Source organism: Cricetulus griseus, chromosome 6 (genome assembly GCF_003668045.3).
Source record: "Cricetulus griseus strain 17A/GY chromosome 6, alternate assembly CriGri-PICRH-1.0, whole genome shotgun sequence".
Classification (NCBI taxonomy): domain Eukaryota; kingdom Metazoa; phylum Chordata; class Mammalia; order Rodentia; family Cricetidae; genus Cricetulus; species Cricetulus griseus.
The window spans coordinates 22,469,587-22,491,128 of record NC_048599.1 but is presented as its reverse complement, the minus strand read 5'-3'; the positions used below and the strand labels follow the sequence as shown (position 1 = coordinate 22,491,128).

Sequence of the window (21,542 nt, the reverse complement as noted above, 5' to 3'; positions counted from 1 at the left end):
GGGCACATTCTATGTAGTAGTACTTCAGCCCTGAACCTCTTCCCATCAGGGGTGCTGGCGTCCCAGCTGTAATGTCCCCAGCTCAGTGTCATCTTGAATCAGTCATGCTTTCTCCCTGGGCTTCCCTGGCCTCTCTAGTCACCCTTATCACTGGGTAGAGCTGGGGAATGTAGCAAGGGTGACATGGATCCTGGGGACAAAAGCCAGAGCTGGGGTGGGGCAGACACATAAAGGAGCATCAGGACAAAGGGGTCAGCCTCTCAGCTATCCTGTAAGGACCAGGGATGGAGGTGAGTTCCCAGAGATCTGCCCCGGGTTGGAATCCTGGCTCTGCCCTCTACTCTTCATCCCTCTGAACCTTAGTTTTCTTGTCTATAAAATGGAAACAAAAACTAGCTCCAAGGGCTATAGATAACAGGCACAAAGGCTCTGGACAGAGTAAAAGGCCAAGTGGTGGGAGGAGGGAAGGTGGAGGCAATCTCTCCATTCAGCTCTAGCTCTGCCTCCAGCTCAGTCTCCACCTACCCGCCAGAGTCACTGGCCACCCCTGGAGTCTGGTCTTCTGCACATCAAGGGATGGCTTCAGTCTTCGGAGACTATACCGGCAGATGGAGGGTCACAGTGGGCCAACGCTGCTACTATTGAAAGACCAGGATGGGCAGGTGAGCTGGGCCAGGGCGCAGGGGCTCCCAGCCAGACCCATAGGTACTGCCCAGGGCAGAGTGAGATGCAAGAAAGCAGAGACAACAGATTATATCACCTGTAAGGTACAGGACGGCAGCACTGAGACCCGTCTGACTTGGAGCCAGGTCCTCATATGCTCACTCTTGTATCCGAAACCACTTCTATGTACCAGGTTAGGTGATGTGGAGACAGGTGGGATCAAGTTGGAAATGATTCAGCAGGCTTAGAGTTAATGGCCCATCTCTTTTGTGTATGTGTGGTGGGGGGGCCTTGAGCAGCTAACCACTGAGGCCATGCAAAACTGCATCCTTATGTTTGCAAGCACAAGACCATGGATGGGTTGTTTTGATTTATTCTGAGACAGGGGCTCACTCACTAAAACACAGACTGGCTCAGAACCCTATATGTAGCCTATGGTGATCCTGAACTCCAGATCATCCTGCCTCTGGCAGATGTCACCACCTCTGGCTCTTACAAAAGTCAAGCAGGCAATCTACATCTAAATGATGGATGCACATTTTGCAAATATCCCCAGCTGGTGGGGAAGAAGGAACTGGAAGAAGTCAGAGGGGACAGCCAAGGCTATATGCCACAAGAGGAACTTTGACAGTTCTGCCCAAAGTCCACGTGGTCACTCCAACAATAGAATTGCTGGCAGGTTCTCCATGCAAAAAGTGGGAGGGATTGAGAGCTGGTTTCAAATGCTCCTCTACAGAAGGAACATACCAGAGTTAGAAGAGATCTCAAGGATCCCCCACATAGACAGGAGTCTGTCTGGGAAGACTTCATGCTTGGGAGCCAAGAAACTTACCCTGTTCAGACAGAGCCCCTTCATGCAGAGCACTATGTATTATGAAAAGTTTCTCCAAGCACTAGGCTTAAATCCTGCACCCCATGGTGCCTCTGAGCAGTACTGTGATGATCCACACCCCAACCCCAGAAGCCATCCCACAGAAGGAAGATGGCTATGTCCATCAGACAAATAGCAGGCAGGTGAGAAGCAAGATGCAGAACCACGAAACATGTGTTTTTCTCTTTTAAGCAGGCTGCGAGGCACATACTTGAGACGGTCGGGGACAACTGAATATACAATGATACAAATAGATAATGCCAGGATTATTGGTAGTTCTCTTAGGTGTGACACTAGCACTGGGGTTACATAAGAGTAAGCCCCTTTCTTGGGAGCTGGTGTATTAGGAACGAAGGGTCATAGTAGTCAAGTGGGCCTGAGAGAAGAAAGAGAGGAAGCCAGTATGAGAACTACAGCAAACTCCCTGTTGGGTCTAACTCGGAAGGCATCTGTACTTGTTTTGGACTTTAAAAAGTAATTTTTTTGGTGGTACTGGGGTTGAGCCTATGCACATACCAGGCAAGCACTCTCCCAACTGAGCTACACCCCCAGACCTGTGCTCTTCTGTACATTGGAACTTGGGGCAGAAAGTTGAAAGGGAACAGTTTATGTGTGGGGTGTCAGTGTGTAGGAAAGTCTGTGTACTGACATTGGACAGGTGCCAGGAGGAAGTGACAGAAGTCCTCTCGGGGAGGGGGAGGGAGAGGGGGGATTTGACTATGGCTTATTTCATTTTCTTTCTGCTTGTGTATTATTGCCAGCTTTTCTAGAAGCAGTACTTGTATGAAATAAGCATATTTGGGGGCTGAGGCGATGGTTCCATCAGTAAAATATTTGCCAGGCAAGCATGAAAACCTGAGTTCAATTCCCATCAGCCATGTAAAAAGCTGTGTGTGGAAGGATATGCCTGTAACCCCAGCACTGGGAGGCAGACACAGGAAGACCTTGGAGCTTGCTGGCCACACAGTCTTATTGGTCAGTTCCAGATTTAGTGAGAGCCTGTCTCAAAAAATGGAAGACAATAGAGGAAGATGATAGTCCATATTGGTCTCTGGCTTCTGTATGCATGGGAACATACATACAGTGTGTGTGTGTGTGTGTGTGTGTGTGTGTGTGTGTGTGTGTGTACACCTATACAAACATTTGAACAAATCACATTCATACAACACAGACACACACAGTATGTTTAAGAAATGGTAAGCTGGACATGGCACATGCCTGTAAAGGCTCTCATTGAGTTAAGTTCTGGGTCAGCCTTGGTTACACAGCAGGACCCCGAAGAGGGAAAGAAACCGACAGATAGACAGATAGACAGACACCCCCCCAAGACAGAGAGAGAAAAAGAGAGAGACAGAGACAGAGAGACAGACAGACAGAGAGGGAGAGAGAGAGCAGAGAGTCAGGACAATTCAGGGGAGGCAGCCAGCAAGGGTTCTTCCTGTGGAGTGTGGGAAAGAGGACAGGCTGGTGGCCTTGGAGACAGCCTATGCAGCTTTGTATGCAGCTCCCCGGAGCCCTGGAAGCTGAGTGCATTTCCAAGCCTGGTGAAGGCGGCTGGTGAACTCAGAGATCCTTTCTTACACTTTCCTCTGCTTCCCAGATGTTTGGAGCCTTCTCCTCCTCAGCTATCCGACTCAGCAAAGGCTTCTATGGTACTGGCGAGACATTCCTCTTCTCCTTCTCCCCACAGCTAAAGGTGAGGCTCCCACCTTCTGTCATGGAGGAAGGGCTATGACAGGTCACAGCTCTGGGGATCCTAGTGGCTCCCAGCTTCCATCCTCATGCTGGCCTGCCTCCTGTCTACTTCTCCACAGGGCAATGGCGGGCATGGACGTGCCCTTCACTGCCCATCAAGATCTCCAGAAAGCATGAGCTGACTGAGTGAGGAGGTGTGCTGCTCTGCACAGGGTGAAAAGGACAAGATGGGTTTTGAGTGCAGGTAGAGCTGAAGTGTGGGGGGAGGGTTTTTCCAGTGGCTTCTTCTGAGGTATGCACATGAAGGCTGGAGGAGAGAGGAGGCATCACACAGTCCCTGTGTGTGAGAAGGAGAGCCCCAGAGAGTGTGCCAGTCTGGTAGTGGCAGGAAGATGCCATCTCTGCCCTGTCTTTTCCTCAGCAGTATTCTGGCCAGGCTTGTACCAGAGCGGCCAGTGTTCTCAGACCCAGCTCTTGGCAGCCCCCATTCACAGGAAACAATGGGAAAGGGGTAGGATGGAGTGAAAAATACCAAATGGACACAGAGCCTAGAGTGGGCTGGAGGCCAGCGAAGCCAGAGGGAATGAAGGGTGAACAAAGGTGGAGCCATAGAGGAGGGGTCTCCTCGAGGTCAAATACTTGGAGGAGTGACAGCAGCTGAACAGTGTGCAGGACAACAGGAAGGAGTGGGTAGATGGAGAGGCCCACTTGAAATGAATTGGAGGGGCTCCTTTGTACTCCTTGCTAAGGACAAGGCCAGATGTGACCACGAAGACATCGGCTGGAGATTGAAACTGAGGAGGAAAGGGGCTGAGGAGACAGGTGGATGGACCACGATGTTCACTGGGTAGCTGGGAAAGAATTAGGAGAGTGATTCAGTGCTTGGGTCCCCATATGGTGAGTGACAGGCACAGGTGACTGGAACCTCAGAGGGCACAAGCTGCTGAAGAGCTAGGGCTTTTGAAGGCGGGAGACAGAGAGTCCCAAACATCTTACAGATAAACATTTTCTATCATTGGGTTGTTGGCCGACTGAAGCTTCCGAGTGTTGTGTGACAGGCAGAGAACATGCAACTTTTACCATAAATAGTAACTCACGGGACCACATTTACCACCCCACAAAATAGTACATTCAGTCATTGAAAAAAATGCCACAGATGACTGGGAGGTGGATGGCAGTGCTTGACTTTAATCCCAGCACTTAGGAGGCAGAGACAGGTGGATCTCTGTGAGTTCAAAGCCAGTCTGGTCTATGGAGTGAGTTCCAGGACAGCAAGGGATACATAGAGAAACACCGTCTCAGGGGGAAAAATTCCACGTGTATGCTGTTATTGCCCCATCTTACAGATGAGGGAACCGAGGCACAGAGAGGTTGGTAACATGTCTGACTCAGTCAGTGGTGAAGGGAGATGTGGAAACCAACCCTAGAATGTGAATTCAGGCAGGACACTCTGGAGGCAGAGGATGGGGTGGGGGTGGCTGTGTGCACATGCAGGAACCACAAGGTGGACAGGGTCCGTGTGTGAGGTAGAACATGTATTTGCTTAGTGTGCCCTTGAGAACTATTTGTTCATACTTTTATGGATGGAGAAGTAGTTGTGGATGGCTTTTGTTTGCTATTAGGTCTCCCCTTCAATGCACAGACACCCTCAAATACACTTTGCCACACAGTCTCACAAGACTGTCACAGGAGTGTGGACCGCCTTACTAATGACAAAATTACATACCCGGTCTGTTGCACAGCCTCTATCAGCTGCAAGCCACCTTCCCTTCTTGCGAGAGATGCAAAGGGGTCAGTTACTCAGGGCCACCAAGACTGTAGGCTGATCACTGACACCCTCCTTCCTGCGCTGGTACTAGAACTCCAAAGTTCTCGAATATTCTTCTTGTACCACAGTTCCTGTTGGAGCCTCTTGCTGGTTCCTATCATCAGAGTTGGGGATTTGGTTATCTTTGATGGCCTCTCTTGCTTCCTCTGAGGCTCTTCTCTTGTCCTCCACATACTGAAAGCTCTTTTCCACCTCTTTCTAATACTGGTTATTTATTTTTCCCATCACTCTGCCCCAGCAATGCTGGCCTAAGCTGGAAGGCAAACACACAGGCCCACCCCTGCCTTGGAGCTTTGCATGTGCCGTTCTAGTCAGCACGCGCCTCCACTGAATCACCAGGACTGCCCTACTATGGCTGTCGCAGGAACTATTTCATTTTTTAAAAAAGATTTATTTATTATGTATACAGTGTTCTGTCTGCATGTCTGCCTGCTGGCCAGAGAGGGCACCAGATCTCATTACGGATGGTTGTGAGCCACCATGTGGTTGCTGGGAATTGAATTCAGGACCCCTGGAAGAACAGTCAGTGCTCTTAACCTCTGAGCCATCTCTCCAGCCCCTGACTACTTTATTTTAAATGACCATTCCCTGAAAACTTTATCGCCTCTCTGTGTGTCCTCTGTCACTAGCATTTATAACATACCGTTTCTCTTATTGATCTATCTCTTCCTGAAGTGTTGTATGAGGAAGATGTTTTGGTCATTATGTCTGTTATTCTACTCAATGCCTAACTGTGCCTGGTGTGTAAGTGCTAAAAAAAAAAAAAAAAAAATTACAGGAAGAACTTTGCCTTGGTTTGGTTTCTTCTGTAGCAATGTTTATCTTGCTCTTTTAAATTAGAAGGACATGTCCTTGGAGAAAGCAGAGGAAGTACAATAGTCTTGGGCGATCCCATCTGTCTTCTTGTGGTCACTTGTTCACTTTATCTTATCCCTTCTCAGCTTGGTCCTTTATCTTTCTGTTCCTCAGGATTGTTTTTTTTTTTTTTTTTTTTTTTTGGTGGTGGCGGGGGTGGGGTGGGGGGTGGGGGTGCTCCTAGCGTTTGTGCCCCCCAATTACAGGAAGCAACATATTATAAGTTTGTTTCAATTACCCAATTTGGCTCTTAGATATTCACTTTTATTTGATGAGTCTAGCAGGGCACCTGGGCAGTTCTCCTGGAATTTAGATTGTAGTGGGGTGGATAGAGACAAGACACATTGCTACAGGAATGGAGCCATCGTCTCAGAGGGGGTAGATGCCTAGGGATATCAAACAGGGGCTGTCTGTAATGACACTCACATTGTAGGGTAAGGAGTGACTTTTGAGGACGGGATTGTGGGAAGCTTGTGGCAGAGGAGTCTGAAAATAGGAAGGCCCTGAACAGAAAGGTCAGTTTGGCTCAGGTGCAGTCTGTAAGAGATAGAGAGGGACGGCTGCAGGTGCACTCTGGCTGGATTCTGTCTCCTTCACAGTGGGGAGAGTCCGAAGGCTTTAGAAGACGTACAGAGTGATTTAGGGCTGGGATGGGCCATTCAGAACACTATGGAGAGGACTGTGGGCAGTATATGGAGGGGGACAAGACCAGCAGAAGGCTATGCCCCCAGATGGTGGGACAGAGAAGTCACAGGAGGTCATGGGATAAGTTGGCTGGGAGGCAGTTTCACCCCAACTCCAGGCCTGTTCTTTCCTCTCTTTCCGTCTTTGAAAGCAGGAAGTCTCAGAGGTTTTGTTTTATTGCTAGCATGAAGGAACTGCTAGGATGTAGGAGATCCAAGGCAGAGGGCATAAGGGGTGGAGTCCAAGGAAATGGAAATCTTCTGGTTTCACTGAAGATTTCACTGCACAACACTGTCACCATGTGGCTTGCAGTCAAACTGCAAGGACAGCACTCAAAAGTAACCCAGCCTTTCTTTTCACCAGGTCTTTAAGTGGACAGGAAGCAACTCTTTCTTTGTGAAAGGAGACCTGGACTCACTGATGATGGGCAGTGGAAGGTGTGTGTCCCTGTCCCCCTCTTCCATATCTTGGGGCGGCCTATTTTCCACCCAAGGGTGCTGCAGGTGGAAGGGACAGCTGAGTCTTTCAAGCTGACTTAGGTGCCCTCTAGCATCAGCCCAACAGCTGGCCCACACTCAACCAACCCTCCTTTAATTCAAGTGAGGAGAGTGGACCAACTGGTTAGTGTCATCTTAGTCTGAACTTCACATTGAAGCACATTAAGTTGTACCTGAATTAAAGTATTCCTACATTAGCACAGCTCCATGGAGAGGCAGCAGGGTATAGGACACACCAGCTACTTTCTGCTTCCAGCCTAGGTTTTCTGTCAAACATGAGGATTAGAATGTCCCAAAACAGGGTTGAGGTGATGGCTACACCATGGTCTATAGTTATTAAAATTAATGGATTGTTTAAAAAAATGCTCTGGATGTTATAGAGCACAACGTGAGGAGACCCTCCCTCCCCCCCAGTCCTGGATGAGAACTATGATGGAGATACAATGGCTAAGGCTGACGATGGTGGTCAGTCCCATACGCCTACTATATGCTACAACTGTGGCAAGATTTCCTTTTTTGGCGTGCGTGTGTGTGTGTGTGTGTGTGTGTGTGTGTGTGTGTGTGTGTGTGTGTGTAGACTGAAGTTGACATCAGGTGTGTTCCACAGTCTATCTCCACCATATCTTTGGAGATCTCTCACTGACTAGCTAGATTGGCTGGCCAGGAAGCTCTGTAGCCTGTCTTTACTCTCTCTGTGATGGGGGGGCTGCAGATAGAATGTGACCTGCCTGACCTTTTTTTTTTTTGGTTTTTCGAGACAGGGTTTCTCTGTGGCTTTGGAGGCTGTCCTGGAACTCGCTCTTGTAGACCAGGCTGGTCTCAAACTCACAGAGATCCACCTGTCTCTGCCTCCCAAGTGCTGGGATTAAAGGCGTGCGCCACCAACACCCTGCTTACTTTTTTTATATATATATATAACTTTATGTGTGTGAAGGTATCAGAAACCCTGGAACTGGAGTTACAGACAGCTGTGAGCTGCCGTGTGGGTGCTGGGAATTGAGCTCGGGTCCTCTGGGAGAACAGCCAGTGAGTGCTCTTAACTGCTAAGCCCCAGCCCCTGCCTGGATTTTTATGCTGGTGCTGAGGTCAGGTCCTCATGCTTCATGCTTGTGTAGCAGACACTGTATCAACTGAGCCATCTCTACAGCCCATTTCATCTTCTCTTTAGTGGCCAGTTCGGGCTGTGGTTAGATGGAGACTTGTACCATGGGGGAAGCTACCCCTGTGCTACCTTCAACAATGAAGTGCTGGCCCGGCAGGAACAATTTTGTATCGAGGAGCTGGAGGCCTGGGCTCTGAGCTGACACCTCCCACGACCAGAGACGCTTGCGTAACTTTCAGATGCTGCCCAGACCTTCCTCACACAGGACAGTCATTCTGCCTGACTCAGGATGGTGAAGAACCCTCACATGGGCTGTGGCTCTCAGCCGGTCTCCTTATGGCCTGAAAACACAGGTCAGGGACAGGGGCAGCTGCTATTCTTCAACAAGTTGACTGTGAAGGTGTAAAAGATACTCTTACTGAAGAAGCATGGCATTTGTCTTATAGGACAATTCCTAGAGAACTCAGAAGACTCAAACAAACAAAAAGCCAATACAAACAAACATCAATAACATTTCCATCCTTCCAAACAAGTAGGGTGTGTATACAAGCACACACACACACACACACACACACACACACACACACACACACACACACACACACACTTCTATTTTGTGTTTTAGAGATTACTTTTACTTGAATGCTGTCAAGCCTCAGAAACCTGGGCTCAGCTACTAGAAACTAATAAAGAATAGGAGCATCGTTTCACTCTTTGCCTTGCTGTCTCTTCTAGAAGCCAACAGGTGGAGTTGGATGCTGCCAATGGGTCAGGTGCTCACAACATCTGTTACTTGATTTCATGGGAGAGCAGTAAAAGCTACAAATGAACAATATGTATATTTGGGCAAAGACGCTGAACCTTTGCAGACAGGAAAGAGTTCATTTTCAGACACGAGAGCCTTGTGAAGTAAGGCTCCATGACCTGTCTCATGCAGCGTCTGTTTCCTGCTGGAAGGGAGCAAACTATATCAATACTAATGTCTTACAGACCCAACACAGTGTTGTGACACCATGAAACATCTCCAGGGGTCCTATAGAAAACATATTCCTTTGCACAGGAATCCAAACCAGGCACACAGGGTGTGAGGAGATGGTAATTAAGGAGCATACCTCTGATAGAAGTACATTCATGACAGCTTTACTGTAGCTGTTTCTGTCCCCCAGCTGAAGTCACCATCACTCAACCTGTGGTTCTAGTTACATCAAGCTGACAGTGTTCAGTGACTTGGAGGCCCAATCTGTTAAAATCTCCATTTTTATGCAGTTTTGTAAACAATACAGGTACTCACAATGAAAAAAGCTTCAAAGGCATACAATATAGCTGTCTTGTGCATAAAAGGGGTCAGAGATGTTTCCAGGATACCACGGTACAAAATTAGGACTACAAAATTCCAGAATAAACCACAAGGATTTAAAAATAAGACTAGCAAAAATAAACCAATAGTAGCAGAAAAATAGATCATTCTTGACATTGAGGTTGGGCGTATGAAGGTGTGACCCCTGGCCATCTCCCTGATAGAGGCACGTGGCTTGCAGGGGCAAGCTAGCACCTCCCTTGTGCGTTTATGAACCCATAGAGGCAGACACACCAAGTACTCTTTTACCCACAAGTAGACAAAATCGAACCTGGCTACCCAGAGGGAGAGGTGGCACACACAGGCAACCTGTAGGTATACTCAAGCTGCTCACTTCCAGGGCTGCCACCTGAATTAGGGGAGCGTCGTCACTAAGATGTCATCTGCAGCTGCTGCTCTCTATCCCTGCGGCCCATGTCTCCAGCACTTCTACCCCCTTTGGCTCCAACTAGACTTGGTTCTGGGTGAAGCTGTGCACAGCGCGGCTGAGGGGAGCAGCATGGGTGACTGCTCAACCATCATCATTCTGTTCTGCTAGGAGCAGCAGGCTACATGGGGGAACCTGGGACCCACAGGGTGGCCACGACGTTCACAAACACAGTCCAGAATATTCTGAAACTTGTAAACGCAATGAAGTATTGGTGGTGAAATCCCAGGTGTGAGTAGTCAGGATGGGGTCTGTGGTGTTCTCTGAACAGTTGACCAGTCCAACTCCGAAGAGGTAGAAGAAGGTCTGTCCCCAGGATGGCAGCAGTATGTCCCTTGGAACTGGAATGGTTTCAGGTGCAAAGAAGCTGAGCTTGTCTGGGGCTACAGCCACAGCAGATTCAGAGACAGCCTGGTGTGAGGTACCCTTTGACCCTAGCACCTCCTACAGCAGGGGCAGGAGGGTTACACTAGGAGACAGGGGTGGAGCTGCAGGACAGTGGTAGAAGACTTGCCTGGCACACCTCAATTCCTCTCAACAAAGAGCTCCCCCTGATTTTCCCCCAGCCTGGCACTTAACAGGGATAGAGGGGGTTGGTGGCTTTCTCTCCTGGGAGAAGCAGGGTGAGGGGCACCTTTTCAGGGGGGCTAGGATTTTTATTTTTTAACCATGTGGTGTGTGACAATTTCAACTTTGAATTTCAATTTGTGCCCTTGTCTCAACTTCTAAATTAAAAACAAAAGAGAATCATTTGTCCCAAGAGTTCAGAAGAAATGGGAGTTATCCTGAAAAAATAGGTTGCTAAAGGAGAAAGGCTTCAATTAATGTTAAAAATGCAGAAGCTCATACTTTTCATAGCATGTGTCTTAGTCACTGTTCTATTGCTGTCAAGAGATGCCATGGCCAAGGCAACACTTGTGAAAGAAAGCAGTTAATTGGGGGCTTGCTTACAGCTTTAGAGGCTTAGTCCACCATCATCACAGTGGGGAGCATGGTGCTGGAGCAGTAGCTGAGCGCTACTGACCCACAAACAGAGAAAGAGAGACTGGACCTGGCAAGGGCTTTTGAAACATTAAAGGCCACCCCCAGTGACACACTGCCTCCAATAAGGCCATACCTCCTGATCCTTGTAATCCTTTCAAACAGTGTCACTCCCTGGTGACTAAGCATTCAATTATAGGAGTTTATAGGGTCATTCTCATTTGAACTCCACAGTAAGCATAGCAAACTTTTGCTACTATTACCATTTTTCGTTCTGAATAAAAATGACTTACCCTTCATCATGTGTGTACATTCAAAATACTAAATAAAAATCACTAGTGGACTCTGATTATACTTCCTAACTTAATTGTGAAGAGGGGTTTCATAAAGGACCAATTGCAAGCATTCACTTAAAATTTTAGGCATGTTTTGACTTTGGATGCTTCTTGGCAGTGACCTGTAGCTTCTTTTTGCCATTTCAGAGGTGTTATAAGTGGGGCTGTGATGTCACCATCCTATTGAAGAGAGAGAGAAAGTCAGGGCACAGAGAAAAGCCTGTTTCCATCATTGTATTTTGGGTTGCATCTCAGGCACACATACCCCTGTCCTGCACACAGATTTCTTGTGTCTATGACTGAGACACAGCACACTACTGCCAAGAATTGGCTGAGTTCACACACCTATGTGGGACTCTTGGAGAAACAGAAGCTACACTGGATTCTTGCTTCTCTTTTTCCCAGTCTCCTCTAAAACAAAGGACCCAGGTCTGCAAATGGGGGAGAACATCGAGGGGGACAGGGAAGCATGGGGACAAATAACAACTGGGACATTGGGACTATGACTACTTGTTGAATTTGAATCTTTCTCTTTAAATGAGCCTCTTAAATTTGGCCCTATTACCAAAGGATCCAGCCAAATGCACCCTTCCACCTTAGGGGGAGGCTGCCTCAGCTTACATAATGACCTTACAGGAGGGAGCATGAGCAGCTAGGCTCTCTAGCCCGCCTCCTGGGACAAGGCTCTTGCCCATTTACTCTCAGGTACTTATGATCCCTTTGTGCTCCACTCAAACACAGCAGCTGCTCTTCTCAGAGGCCTTTGATAGCCCTCATGCTTAGTGGCTTCTCAGGTGAGGTGAGAAAGGCAGAGAAGCCTGGGCATCTCCTGCAGCCATTACCATTATATGGCTCCAGCTCCTGGAAGGGACCACAGCTCTTGACCTCCCACCTGCCCCCTCAGCCTCTCTGAGAAGGCAGTGGCATCGTCCAGGCATTGTCTCACTGTCTGCCATTTGTTCACTTAGCTCTACCAAAGCTTTTTAAACACCCCATGTTAAATGTCTTCTGTTGAACCCACTGGATCTGGCTTGACAGGGCTTTTGTGAGCTACTATTGTTCATTTCAAAGGCAGCAGTATTTGTCAAACTCCTATTTCCATCACCCTTCCTTCTGACTTCAACTCTAGGAAATGTTAAAAATGCACACTCACCCCAACTCAATGGCTCCAGGCTGCCCCTGGCATACTGGATGGGAGAAAATTCCTCACACTCAGTACTGTTCCTGAAAGGCCTTGTGTTCTTTGTTACCTTCTCAGCCATCCCATGTTGCTTCTGTCTCAACACCTCCCTAACACCAGCCCCTGCTGCCAGCCCTGTAAAGAGCCGCTGAGTTTTCTCTTTCAGGAATTGGTTTGCAAGCTTTCCCGGGGCAGGCTTATCTTATCTAACCAAGTCTGGTTAGATCTCCTTCTGCACCCCAAAACACTCACTGTGCTACACAATTGCTGTTTACTTTCGTGTTTGTGGTCCACATCTAGAGTGAGACCCAGAGCAATGAGGAACTTTATCTGTCTTAGGTACTGCCTCATCCTTGTACCTAATACAGGGCCCGACAAGAAACAAACCAAGCCAATTCATCTGATGAGTTAATATACCTAGGTTTAAGGAACTTATCACATATGCCGGTGCTTTTATTTCCCTTTTCCTTAAAACAAACAACAACAAAAAACTATGTGTATGTATATGGTGTGTGTGGTGTATATGTGTAAGCGTATTGTGTGTGATATATGTGTACTGTAGGAATGTATGTGGTATATATGTGTGCATGTGTGTTGTGTGTAATATATGTGTATTGTATATACGTATGAGGTATGCATGCTTGGTGTGTGTGTGTGTGTGTGATGTGTGTGTATGTGTGTGGTGTGCATTATGTCACATATATGCATGCATGTGTACTGTGCGTGTGTAGGTGATCCTGACTATGCAGGCACATGTGGAAACCACAGGGTAACATTGGGTGCCTTCTTCATCACTTCTCCACCTTTTTTTTAGGATTTTTCCTCCTACATTTTTTGTTTTATGTGTATGCATGCATGGGTATGCACCACCTGCATGTCTGGTACCCACAGAGACCACAAGAGGGCATCAGATTCTCTGGAACTGGAGTTACAGCTGATTGTGAGCCACCATGTGGGCGCTGGGAATTGAGCCAGGGTCTTCTGGAACTGCTGAGCCATCTCTCCAGCCCCATTTAGCTACAATTTAAACGAGAACTTCTCAGTGGTAAAAAGGATTGGCTTTGGATTTTCCTTAAAAATCAAAAACCATGCCAGGCTCCTGTACTGTTGCATACCTGTACTCCCATACTTGGAAGGTGAAGCAGGAGGGTCAGGAATTCAAGGCCATTCTCAGGCACACAGCAAATCTGAGACCAATCTGAGCTACGAAGGACCCTGTCTCACCCCAACTCTCAGACTCCATTTTCTCTCTTTCTGTTCGAGGATGTGAAGCGTCACCCACCTGTGGCTTGGTGAAGTTTCTGTCTGCACACCATTGAGTGAAATGTTGCCTAGCAGCATGCAGGCTCTTCTTGTCTTTCTTCTTACAGTACACTCGAATGAGCTGATCTGTGAATTTCTGTGGCAGAAGCTTTGACACCTTTTTTACAAAAAGAAAAGATCTTGCTTGAGTTCACACTTCTAGGAACCAGCTGCCTCCCAGGGTCTGGGGTACCACTTTTAATGTTGAGTTAAAAGCACTGCAGTGCTTTCCTATTTTATCCCAATTATAATCCAAGGGGAAAAATAATTATTTACTGCAAAATGCCTCAGAATTTTATATTAGTTACTAAAAGACTGAAAGATTTACAGGACACAACCATACATAGACTCTCATATAAGATATGCAGATAGGCACATTTAGCTTATATAATTAATTTCAACTGCCTGTCCCACTAGATTTTATAACCAAAGCTTCAAACAAAACACTGCACTGAGTTACATCGCTAGCTCTCGATTTCTCTACCCCACCTTCCTATTTTGAGACAAGGTGTCTTATTAGGTTGCCTAGGCTGGCCCTGAATTCACTTCATAGTACTGGCAGGTCTTGAACCTGTGATCCTGCAGCTTCAGGCTTCTGGGATTAAAGGTCTGTACCACTACATCCAGATATCCATGTATCTATTTATATCTACTTCTTTATTTATTTATTTATTTTTTGAGAAAGGGTCTCACTATAGTTAGCCTGGGTGGCCTGAAACTCATCAGATAGACCAGGCTGCCTCAGACTCACAAAGAGCCACCTGACTCTGCCTCTGGAGCACTGGGATTAAAGGTGTGTGCCACTGTGCCCAGTTAGATATAGATATTTTAAATTGTTGTTTTACTTTATTTTGAGACAGAGTCTCCTGTATACCAGGCTGGCCTTTAACTCCTGATCCTTTTGCATCCCCCCTTTGCTCCTCAAATTCGGGACTGCAAGTGTGCATTAGCATACTTGGCTTACACTTTACTTTAAAAATATTAGATTTATTAATTTTATTTATATGTGTGTATATGTATGCATACACACCATGTACAGGCTAAGAATCAAACTGGCATCCTCTGCAAAAGCTACAAGTGCTCTTAATCACTTGAGCCATCTCTCTAGGCCTGCCTTCTTTCTTTCTTTTTAATTGAGAATAGATTTTCCTCAGACAATACATCCTGACCAGTTTCTCCTCCCGACAGTCTGCCCAGCTTCCCCAACCTCCCCTTTCTTCTGGATCTACAGCTCTCCTTTTCCCATCAGAAAAGAGCAGGCCTCAAAGAGACAATGACTAAACATGACAAGACAAAGTAACAATAAAACAAGGCAAAAGCCCTCACACCAAGGCTGGCCAAGGCAACCAACAGGAGGAAGAGGGTCTCAGGAATGGCGAAAGAGTCAGAGAGATACCCACTCCTACAGTAAGGAGTCCCACAAAAAGACCAAGCTAACAGCCATGACATATATGCAGAGGACCTGTGCACACCCCTGCAGGCCCTGTGGCTGCTGCTTCAGTCTCTGCAAGTCCCTGCTTAGTTGACTCAGTGGACTGTGCCTTCATTTATTTCTTAACAGTAGACACTGGCTTTTCAACCCGACTGCCATGTACAATAAGTTGTCTTTAAGACTTTCCAAATATAAGCCGGGCGGTGGTGGCGCACGCCTTTAATCTCAGCACTCGGGAGGCAGAGGCAGGCGGATCTCTGTGAGTTCGAGACTAGCCTGGTCTACAAGAGCTAGTTCCAGGACAGCCTCCAAAGCCACAGAGAAACCCTGTCTCGGAAAAAAAAAAAAAAAAAAAAAAAAAAAAAAAAAAAGACTTTCCAAATATATACCTTAGAGTAGGATTCTCTATTTAGCCAGTTACCTGATCTTTAGAGATCTTGACTGCGTGCTTCGTGTTATTTTTACAATAGAAGTGAACATGGTCAATTGGATTCTTGTCTTTCATCCCATAATCCATGTTGATAACCTTAATTAAAAAAATAAAATAAATAAGTAACCACATAACAATCACAGGAACTGAACTCAGGATTGTAAGTACAACACAAGAAATGAACTGAGCCCTCTGGGTGTTCAGAAGTAGGAATGTTAGGAGGCTGTAACGTGGAATAAAAGTAACTCTGGTACACCAGGCGGTGGTGGTGCAGCCTTTAATCCCAGCACTCAAGAGGCAGAGTCGGGTGGATCTCTGTGAGTTCAAAGCCAGCCTGGTCTACATAGTGAGTTCCAGGACAGCTAGAGCTACAGAGAAACCAAAAAAACCAAAACCAAAACCAAAACCAACCAAACAAACAAAAGCCAAAAAACCCCCCAAAGAAACAAAACCACCCCCCCAAAACTCTGGTACATTACTAACTTTGGGGATTTGGTTTAGAAACTTGGGTGGAGGGGAAGTATGTTTGAGTATTATTTAACTAAGTAGGGCAATATCTACTGTGTGATAGACACCGGTAGAAAGTAGATGATCATCTTTTGTGTGTATGGGTATGTCCAAAAGGAGATCAGATGTCAACTTTGGCTGTCATTCTTCAGATGCCATGTACTTCCCCCCCACCCCACCCGAGACAGGGCCTCACTGGCTTGGAGCTCACCAAGTCACTAAGGCTATAGGCCAATGAGCCCCAGGGATTCAGTTGTCTCTGCCTCCCTAGCTGTGGCCTGGCAAGCATATATCCCCATGTCTCTGTGTGTGTGTGTGTGTGTGTGTGTGTGTGTGTGTGTGTGTGTGTGTATGTGTGTGCGTGCATGCACAGGGGATTGAACTAACGGCATAGAGAATGATAGGCAGGCTAGAGAGATGGCTCAGCCATTACAGGCTAGGCTCACAACCAAAAATATAAGAGAATGGTAGGCAAGTGTTCTACCACTGAGCCAAATTCCCAGCTCTAGATTCTGTAACATTTTATATTTCAGGTTTCAGATTTTGGATAAGGGGTACATTTGCTTATATCTAGAGGAAAACATAAGAATTCAGAAGGCCTTTCCATGAGTTTGTCCCCGAAGGAGAGGAAAGGGAGCAAGATGAGTGCAGTGTGGTAGTTTTCTTCAGAGAGAAGACTGTCTAACTGCTGCTAATGGGCAAGTCTGTAGGAGGAAGGACAGAAGGGGCAGTGTAGGGCTCTACAGAAGAGATGAACACAATGGGCTCCAGAGCTGCAACGCCAAGCGTGGTGGTCACTAGCCACATATGTCTTATTTTTATTTTTACTTATTGGGCCCATGCTGTCCAGTTCAGGTGACCCTTCTGTCTATCTCAAACTCTCATGTATCTGGGAATACATTACCATTCCACCACATCTAGCAATAACGTAAAACTTAAATTAATTAACACAGAATACATAAAATCATTTCTCACTCTTAGGAATCACATTTAAAACGGCAGCACAGATACAGGCCTTTCTGTGAGTACAGTAAGTTCCACTGGGCAGTACTGTTCTAAACACAGTAGGAAGAGCACCCCTCCTGAGTCTCTCTTGTTTTTCCCCCCTTTGTTTTTTCTTTTTTAGATAAGGTTTCTCTGTGTAGCCCTGGCTGTCCTGGAACTTGTCCTGTAGTTCAGGCTGGTTTTGAACTCACAGAGCTTCACTTGCCTCTGCCTTCCAAGTGCTGGGATTAAGGCATGTGCCACCACTGCCTGGAGGAGCCTCCTTTAAAAATACAAAAACCTACAACAAAACAAAACAAAACAAAACAAAACAAAAAACAGGGTCTCACACTATATAGAACAGGCTGGCCTTGAACTCACAGAGATCCACCTGCCTCTGTCTCCTAAGTGCTGGAATTAAAGGCATGTGCCACCATACCTGGCCTGGCTAAGTCTTTAATTAGGAGAAAGATATTTTTCTACTCTAAGGGAAGATGAAAACAGCTACAGATGGGAGAAAACTGAAGTTTGAGAGAGTACCTATGCAATGGCATATAAGTACCTTTATTTTTATTATCTGAACATGGGGTCATGTTGGGCTATTCACTAAGGGTGAATGTCCAGGATTGGTAAGCAGGGATGAAGGGCTGAATGGAGTAAAGATGGTTTTACATAGTTGTTATGGAGCCTGGGAGAATTGTACTCAACCTGCTAGAAAATACAGAGGATCCAGATAAAGTTGGTGACCAAGAATGCACAGAGTAGTGATGTCTCTAACAGGATTTGTGTGGCCAGGTATAGGTAGGGAGGAGGTTAGCATCAACACACCTAGGTTATTTGGACTTTTGCTAAACAGTTGCAAAAGGTGAGGGGTTGGTGGTAACTGCAGAAATGATGGAATTATTAATGATGACCATAAAATCAAAGTTTGATTAAAAAGAAACAAAGGTAGGATAGGCTATAGCTATAAGAAAGTGAGGAGCCAATAGGGTGTCCAGATGAGCTGAACTAGGGACAAGGAAATGAAAAGGGCTTTGCAGACAGAAAACAAGATGCTTATGCTAGGGCTGGAGAGATGGCTCATAGGTTAAGAGCACTGGGTGCTCTTCCAGAGGTCCTGAGTTCAATTCCCAGCAACCACATGGGGGCTCACAACCATCTATAATGAGATCTGGTGCCCTCTTCTGATGTGCAGGCTGAACACTGTATACATAATAAATAAATAAATCTTACAAAAAAAAGATACTTATGCTAGTGATTTCAAGACAGGGTTTCTCTGTGTAGCTTTGGAACCTGTCCTGGAACTCACTCTGTAGACCAGGCTGGCCTCAAACTCACAGAGATCCACCTGCCTCTGCCTCCCAAGTGCTGTGACTATAGGAGTGTGCCGCCACTTCCTGGCTTGGTTTTTTTTTTTTTTTTCTTCAAAACGTCGTTTCTCTGTGTAGTCCTGGCTGTCCTGAAACTCACTCTGTAGACCAGGCTGGTCTCAAAACTCAAGAGATCTGCCTGCTTCTGCCTCCTGAGTGTTGGAATTAAAGGCTGCGCCACCACCACCCCGACTTGCGATGGTTAATTTTCATTCACATGACTGGATTTGGAATTGCCTAGCAGACATACATCTGGGCAAAGCTGTGAGAATGTTTCCAGAAAGGGTTAACTGAGGAGGGAACACCCACCCTGAATATGGGCAGCAGCATCCTATGGGCCAGGGTCCTGAACTGAATAAAAACAGGAGGAGGAAGGGGGCTGAATACCAGCAGTAATCTGTGTCTGTTTCCTACTGTAAACACTGCTGCCTCACAGTCCTAGTGCCCTGTGCCCCTCCCCCACCAAGATCAACTCAAACTACGAACACAAAATAAACCTGTCCTGCCTTAAGTTGCTTTGTCACGTTTCCTCATATCAATGAGAAAAGCAACCATCACAGCCACTAAGGATAAAAATAAAGAGGGCTCAGCAGTTAAGAACAGTAGCTGCTCTTCCAAAGGATCCAGGTTCAATTCCCAGCACCCACAGGGCAGAACTATCTAATTCAAGTTGTAGGGGATCTGGCATCCTCAGACAGATGGACATGCAGGCAAAATCCCAATGCATATAAAATAAATAAATAAATCTTAAGAAAGAAAGAAAAAGAGATCAAAGAGTTTCTCCTGGTGGGGAAAAAAAAAAAAAAGTCACTTAGGATAATGGCAGGAATCAGAGCAGAGAGGATTGAACCGTGCCAAAAGCTTTCAGCAGACAGCAGCTGGTTTGGACATAGAGATGATCTCTGTAGAACAAATTCCTAGGGTAAAATTGATGAGTTGATTACAGTTTCAGAATAAACTTTAAATTTGCCCTCTTGTACTAACTTACACTTCTGTGTTTTCATGTAGGTTTATGAACACAGAATTGTATAACACTCTTTGCTTTTGTGAGGCTGATGTAAAGCAGTCCACTGCTGTATCCCATCGACCTCACTTGATTGATTACTGGTTAAAGTGGCTTTCATGTCTGCTACAGGTAGCATTATGTACCTTTGATCTAAATGCATCTGGAGATGGTTCTTTGGGTGAGAGAAGTCAGATAGGAGGGTGAGGGATTGCCCCCAGCCCTCAGAACAAGACAGGCCTTCTGGTGAAACAGGGAGCCAGGGAGGGCATGCTGGCCCACAGGTGCTCAGGGAGAATGCTGGGAAGTGATGTCGTTCCAAGTCTCAGGGAGCGCAGGAGAGCCTTGCTCCCTGGACCACTCATTGTATTTGGCAAAGGATGGTTATGGCTTTTCATGCAAGAATTTGTCACCAAGGAAATGAGAAAGGAGAAGCTGAGGTAAAATCACAAGGTAAACACTCGGAGATTTCAGAGGAATGGAGCACTGAAGAGAATTTCCTCCAGAGAATTGACGAAAACTCAAGAAGGATACAGGGCTTTTCATTAGGGTACACCAAGACACTATGGCCACATGAAAATAGGAATAAAAAAATCTTAACTGTTCTGTGTATATATGTAGGCAAGCAAAAATATCTAATTGGTAGTATTTTTACAGCCAAAATAATTTAAATCAACATATACAATGTGCTATTTATCACATGATTTCAATATCCTGGCAGAACATCACAAAGAAAATTTGAAAAGGACTGAGAATGTTGATTTTCTCTCTGAGGTTGATGATTCTCTTCCTTCTAGCTATCTGTGTCTCCAAGTTTTGGGTTTTTTGCATACATGTTTTTAAACATAAGTGCATGCATGTGTGTCTGTGTGTGAGTGTGGGTGCACATGAAGGCATTGGAGGAGGACATTGGATCCTGGAGCTGGAGTTACAGGTGGTTTTGAGTCACCTGACATGGATGCTGGCCACTGACCTTCCTGGTCCTCTGGAAGAGCAGAAAGTCCTTAACTTCTGAGCCATCTCTCCAGCTTCTTTGTTGTTCTGTTTGTTTTGAGACAGGTTCTCACTATGCAGTACTGGTTAGACTGTAGCTCACTATGCAGACAAGGCTGGCCTCAAATGTGTGTTTCTTCTGCCTCTATTTCCTGAGTGCTGAGATTTCAACAGGACATCACCACTTCCTACTCTCCAAGTTTTTCATAATGAAGGAAGGGTCTTTTTTTTTTTTTTTTTCCCTTGGTTTTTGTTTTATTTTGTTTTGTTTTTTGAGACTGGGTCTCTTTACATAGTCCTGGCTTTCCTGGAATTTACTACATAGACCTGGATGGCCTTGAACTCACACATCTGCCTGTCTCTGCCTCCTGAGTGCTGGGATTAAAAGCCACCACCCTCAGAGGGAAGGCTTTCTGGCTTTTTTCCAAAAACACAATTTTTCACTTGATCTATTCTTGGGCTCACTAACTTACATCCACTATGAAATCTTCAGCCTTCAGTTGGGCATACAGGGGCACATCAGGTTTGGTGTTAACAATGTCTCGGGGAAGCTGATCATATTCTTCCTAGAAGAGATGAGACTTCCCAATTAGGATTCAGTTTGTCATTAAGTACTTGTACCATGGTTATGTTCCTTCTTCACCAAGAAAAACAGAGATACCCCAACAAGACATGCTAGCCTGGAAACAAACTGGGTAGTTTTCATTAAACAAACAAACAAAAACAACCACCACAATTTGGAAGGAATATGGAATCCATCTATTCATAGCTACCTCCTGCTGCTTCTGCAGTGACTAGTGTTGTCAGCTGCCCCTGTGACATTATCCCACATCTCACCAGTAAACTGCATACAGCAGCAAGCTCATCTTTCTCAATCCTTCTGTATTTTTGGCCACATATAAATCAAATAGCACACAAAAGCCATGGAATTAACTGTTACGATGCTGGTAAGGTTCCTGGGCAATGACAGATTGTGCGTAGTTAAATTTCTGGAGAGTCAAAGGTTAAAGGTCAGTTTTTAACTGCTCTGTGTCAAGTGCCCCTAA

The 21,542-nt window shown here is 46.1% G+C and overlaps 2 protein-coding genes across 3 annotated transcripts in view; one reads left to right on the top strand and one right to left on the bottom strand.

The window, feature by feature from the left end:
- Tldc2 (TBC/LysM-associated domain containing 2) overlaps positions 1–8,679 on the top strand; it is a 10,199-nt gene extending 1,520 nt beyond the window's left edge. Inside the window, exons 3-6 of one of the 2 annotated variants that reach the window (XM_035447156.1) lie at positions 510–662; positions 3,135–3,230; positions 6,960–7,033; positions 8,262–8,679. In XM_035447156.1, the coding sequence (XP_035303047.1) occupies positions 510–662; positions 3,135–3,230; positions 6,960–7,033; positions 8,262–8,397 (459 nt within the window). In that variant the 3' untranslated portion in view covers positions 8,398–8,679. The remainder of the gene's footprint in view (positions 1–509; positions 663–3,134; positions 3,231–6,959; positions 7,034–8,261) is intronic. The other variant, XM_035447157.1, reaches the window with a different exon arrangement.
- Positions 8,680–9,434: 755 nt separating this feature from the next.
- Samhd1 (SAM and HD domain containing deoxynucleoside triphosphate triphosphohydrolase 1) overlaps positions 9,435–21,542 on the bottom strand; it is a 44,113-nt gene continuing 32,005 nt past the window's right edge. Inside the window, exons 13-16 of the mRNA XM_027421281.2 lie at positions 20,970–21,062; positions 15,631–15,735; positions 13,758–13,895; positions 9,435–11,475 (exon numbers count right to left, since the gene is read on the bottom strand). Of these exons, the coding sequence (XP_027277082.2) occupies positions 11,371–11,475; positions 13,758–13,895; positions 15,631–15,735; positions 20,970–21,062 (441 nt within the window). The 3' untranslated portion in view covers positions 9,435–11,370. The remainder of the gene's footprint in view (positions 11,476–13,757; positions 13,896–15,630; positions 15,736–20,969; positions 21,063–21,542) is intronic.